Source organism: Geotrypetes seraphini, chromosome 5, assembly GCF_902459505.1.
Source record: "Geotrypetes seraphini chromosome 5, aGeoSer1.1, whole genome shotgun sequence".
NCBI lineage: Eukaryota > Metazoa > Chordata > Amphibia > Gymnophiona > Dermophiidae > Geotrypetes > Geotrypetes seraphini.
This window is the reverse complement of record NC_047088.1, coordinates 88,720,796-88,726,206: the sequence shown is the minus strand read 5'-3', so window position 1 is coordinate 88,726,206 and position 5,411 is coordinate 88,720,796. Positions and strand designations below refer to the sequence as shown.

Here is a 5,411-nt window from a genome sequence, read left to right as displayed (position 1 = left end):
AGTTCGTCAGGCAAGATCTGCCTTTACTAAAACCATGCTGGCTGTCCTCATCAGATCGTGTCCATTAAGGTGATCAATGATGCGGTCCTTTATCAGCGCCTCTACCATCTTTCCCGGTACTGAGGTCAGACTCGTCTGTAGTTTCCTGGATCTCCCATCGAATTTTTTTTGAAGATCGGCATAACATTCTTCCGGAATCTTTCCCGATTTGATCGACAGATTGGCTATTAGCTGAAGCAGTTCAGCTATAGTCTCTTTCAGTTCCTTGATGACCCTTAGATGGATGCCATCTGGTTCTGGGGATTTGTCGCTCTTAAGCCTATCAATCTGCTTGCATACCTCTTCTAGACTGATCGTCAACCGTGTCAGTTTCCCATATTCTTTTCCAGCATATAGCCTGATGGGTTCCAGTATGCTATGTATATCCTCTTCGGTAAATACAGACGCTAAAAAATGTGTTCAGTTTGTCGGCGATTTCTTTGTCCTCCTTTAGCATTATTCTGCATTTCTTTGCATTGAATTTTAGTTGCCAGGCATTAGTTGCCTTCGGTCCTGTAATCCACCGGATTCCAGAAACTTGACTATTCTTTGTTTTAAAAACATTTCCATTAATTTGCTTACCACAGAACCCTGCAGCGGAGGAAAGTCTGCCACTTGAGGATATTGTGGAACTGTCCGATGTGGAGGATGAGGCCCAGGTGGCAGAGGTGGAGGATGAGGCCTATGTGGCAGTGATGGAGGATGCAGCACAGGTGGTGGCGGAGGATGCGGCACAGGTGGTGGCAGAGGTGGATCACGAACATGTGGTTGTGGAGCAGGGAGCATGGGAGATCTCTGATCTCTATCAGGACATGCCCCCTCTTGAAGGGGATGAGGAGGTGGTCATGGAGGCAGCAGCCCCGGCTCCATGCAGCCAGAGGCCCCAATAGTTCCTCCCCCCCCCCCAAGGCATATGGAGATCTGCTCAACATTGTGGGGCAAATGCGAAGTTAACTGCAAGAGGGGAGGAGGGAAACAATGCAGACCCTGCAGGAGATTGTCAGCCTTCTACAACAGCTGGTTGCCATTTTTAAGGAGCCAGTATAGGAGGTGAAGAGGCTAGACTGAAGGCCAAGCTGCCAATGGGCCATTGAGGCCCCAATCATGTTACCAAGTGTCCCTGACAGCTCACAAGTAGCTGGCAGAAACCCAGTGACTGAAAGGACATGACATGACTTGAAGGAGAAAGGGATAACAGGGTATAGATAGAGGGGTACTATACAAGGTACTTCAGGATTAGGGCATAAACAATTCAGGTGGTGGGAACTTACAGGTCAAGGACCCGGAGGGCCGCCGCGGGAGCGGGCTGCTGGGCGCAATGGACCCCTGGTCTGACCCAGCAGAGGCAATACTTATGTTCTTATGACACAGCCTCTCCTTCACATATTCAGGAGACTTTACCTACTGCATCTCATTGGGACATACTTGGACATTATCAACCTACTTGATGTTACTGGCTGTCACCATATTCTCTGCCAATGATTGAAAGTGTTCAGATGTGTTGTAGAGATGCAAACTGTACAGTGATGGTTAGTTAAGGTGTGCAATAATTGCACTAAAGGTGTGTTCCAATCCCTTGACTAGGGTAGGAAGACATGCATATGGTGGGACAGTGTTAAATGCAATAAAGGGTACTCTCCCCATATCAGTGGAAAAGAGGTATCAGAGGGGGGGGGGCTGATTCTCCAGTGAAATGAAAAGACCCTACCATCAGATGAAATGGGGTGAGGAGGCCATAAAGATTGACACTGAGAAAGTGGGAATGCTAGGTTGCATTTATGAGGTCACAAATACCTTCTATAACCTATGGGCCAATGGATGATGATGTAACCAGGTCAGGGGTACAGGGAGCACCATTGAGATTAGAAGTCACAAACTCTGGAGACAGAGGCAGCTGCAGCAGGACAGCCCTCACAGAAATTTTCTGATCCTTAGAAATGAAAAAGTACGTGAGGCTCAGAACTGCTTGCTTATTTTGCACAGGTTGGAACAGCGTTAGGCATGTTGGGACAATTGGACAGGCGTGTGCCATGTTGTTACCATAAGTATGATATTGCATTTTCTCATAATGAATACATATTTGTATGGCTATTGTTCTATGACAGTCTTTTGTGACCAGGTGTTCTACCATTCATGTCTACCTCAGCAAAGGTGTATGCATTTATATTTGATTCTTGATTACAAAAAAAGAACAAAATAAATATCAGATATCTACCTCTAAACTTTATGTCATTTCACTGACCTGCACCTAACAAAAGGGCAGGCAGCCAACTGAAAGTGGGAACGTGACCATCTTGTAAGTAAGATTTGGTTGAGAAAAGGACCATGTTGCATGCAGTATCTGAGACAAAGGTTGTGTTAGTGCCATGATTTGCAATGGATGTAACACCTGACTGAATAGCAGTGGCGTACCAAGGGGGGGGAGGTCCACCCCGGGTGCACGCCTTAGGGGGGTGCACATCTGGCCCGGTTTTGAAGGCGACGTCGGACGCTTAGCTGTCCTGTTCTCACTGCGTCTAATGTCGGCCCTGCAGCTCTGGACTTCCCCACACCTGTTCCCCCCCAGATCGCTATTATTTTAAATGTTATGGCAGCCGTGGCGCTGTATCCATCAGAGGAGACTTCTAACCTCGACCTGCCCCGGAACTTTTACTGCAACAGTGACTTCCTGTTCCCGCCTAGACGGGCGGCTGCTGCAGTAAGAGTTCCAGGGCAAGCCGCGGTTAGAAGTCTCCTCTGATGGATACAGCGCCGCAGCTGCCATAACATTTAAAATAATAGTGATCCGGGGGGAGGAGGGGAGCAGGTGTGGGGAAGTCCAGAGCTGCAGGGGACAGTGCTGCTGTACCCAGCTGGAGGGAGAAGGAAGATGAGGGAGGGAATGAAAGGAGATGCCAGGGCTTGGAGGGAAGGAGGAAGGTATGCCAGACTAAGGGAAAAGGAAGGGGGAGATGTCAGAGCATGGAGAGGGAGGGAAAGATGGAAGAAAAGGAAAGGAGAGAGATGCCAGAGAATCAGGGAAGGGAAGATGCCAGACTGTGGTGCGCGAAGGAAAGAAAGGAGAAGAGAGAGATGCCAGAGCATAGGGGATGGGGTGGTGACAGAGAGAAAAACATGGAGAGGTGGCAGAGCTGAAATCAATCATGTGCAAAGGAGAGAAGGGGCACAGGATAGATCGTTATGAAAGGAGCATAGAAAGAAGGAAGATGTCATATGGGAGAGAGAGAAAGAGAGAAGGCAGACATTGGATGGAAATGGCAGAGAGGGCAGTGACTGGAAGGGGCGAGACAGAAGGTGAACCATAGATGGAAGGGGTAGAGAGAGGGACAGACACTAAATAGAAGTGTGGGGGAGAGGAGGGACAGCCACTGAATGGAAGTATGAGGGAGAGGGGGAGCAGACACTGGAAGGAAGTGGGGAGGAGAAAGAAAAAAGGGCACATGCTGGATTGAGGGATGAGGATAGAGTTAGATACTGGAAGGGGTGAGGGAAAGAAGTGGCAAGCTATAAGTAGACACAGTGAAAGAGGGAAATTGAGGACTGAATAATAAAAATAAATTGAAAAGGAAGACCAGGGAAGAACGGGAGGAAGGGAACAGAGAGAGAGAGATGCCAGAGCAGGGGGAAGGGGAAGAGACAGATACCAGACCTAGGAGGAGGAAAAGAGGAAGGAGACTGATACTGGATCTGAGGAGAAAAAAGGAGGAGATATGTTAAAATCTGCTGGGAGTGAGGAAGGAAAGAAGGAGAGAAAGAGGCAGAGAAAGGGGTTGGGATGTTGTAAGCAGATTAGAAAGACTACAGAGAGAAAGGTCTGGATGAAAGGGAAAGACAGGAAGAAGATGCAGGACTACGGGAGGTTCAGACAGAGAGGGAGGGAGAGAGAGGGAGACCTGGAACAACGGTACAAAGGAGAACTGACATTGGATCTGGGGAGGATAATAGAGGGAAAAGAGAGAGAGACCTGGACCCGAAGGGGATGGGGCTGGATTGTGAAAGAAATGTTGGATGCAAAAGAAAGAAAGAAAGAAAGATTGGATGCACAGTCAGAAGGAAGTGCAACCAAGAGACTCATGAAATCACCAGACAACAAAGGTAGGAAAAATGATTTTATTTTCAATTTAGTGATCAAAATGTGTCTGTTTTGAGAATTTATATCTGCTGTCTATATTTTGCACTATATGTGTCTATTTTTCTATAGTTACTGAGGTGACATTGCATATTTTAAAGTAATCTGTTTGACATCTTTGAAAAAAATCCCTGAAACTCGTAAATGATAATTAACATTTTCTCTGCGTACCGTGTGCTTTGTGTTTTTTTAATATATTTTATGTTTACCTTCATGAATTAATAAGATATTGTGTGTACATGAAAATGAATGGAAGAAATTGGGTGCGGGGCTGGGGGATGGGGCTAGGGCGGGACTGAATATTAATAGATGTCCCGTTTTGATGAAAAAAATAAATGGTCACATTAATCTTACCTCCCTGCTGCTGCTTCTTTTTTTTTTTTTCTTGAAAATAAATATTCAATTTATTTTGCAACATTCTTATTGCTCAGATTTTTAAATCAGAGACTACATTCATCATACATCATTTCAATTTTAGAGGAGACATGGGGCAGCAGTAGCTCATTCTTGCACTACATCCCCCACCCACTTCAGGTAGGGAGGGTTTCCCTGGTCTATGGGAAGGCTAATAACCTCACTCACTTCATAAGGGTGAACAGATCGCACAAACTCTGTCAGCGCTGGAACTTTGCCGGTCCGTGTTTTAATCATCATCAAAACCTCAGCATCTTCCTCGATCTTTCCTTTCCATTCATATATGGATGTTATCTGAGGAATAATGTTCACGCATGCTGCCATTTTCTTCTCCACAATCCCCCTTGCGATTTCCTTTCCTACTGTCTCATTGGACACGTGACAAATGCAGCAGAGTGGGTTCCAGATACATAGACCTCGGATGCCATGGAAAAGAAACATGATCCTACAATCCTCAGAGAAGGGTACATAAATAATATCCCCAACAATGCCAAACTTGTGACTGTTCTTCAAATCTTTTTTAGGTTCTTTCATTGTTTCCACCACTCCCAGGCTGTTTTATGGCAGATTATTGTGTCATCTTCATCAGGTATCTTGTATTTTAGAAACCTCTTAGTTTCATTTACTTTTCTGTGCTGCACTGGACATCTGTCATTTTCAATTAGCCCTCCTCATTACGCCTGGTGCAGTACCTCACATGGCTCTGCCGCCCTTTTCTGCGGCCCTCACGCGGTTACATAAATCTCCACGGGCCAGACCCTGCTGCTGCTTCTAATCGCTGACAAGAAGTCTTCTTTCTGACGTCAATTCTGACGTCGGAGAGGACGTT

The 5,411-nt window shown here is 46.2% G+C and overlaps 1 protein-coding gene across 1 annotated transcript; it reads right to left on the bottom strand.

Annotated features, from left to right (window-relative positions):
• Positions 1-4,632: 4,632 nt before the first annotated feature.
• Positions 4,633-5,010, bottom strand: LOC117360444 (protein CutA homolog). Its single transcript, XM_033944196.1, is given in 2 exon segments — positions 4,633-4,953; positions 4,956-5,010. Coding segments are annotated over 2 exon segments (339 nt in total). The 3' UTR covers positions 4,633-4,669.
• Between the last annotated feature and the right edge of the window lie 401 nt (positions 5,011-5,411).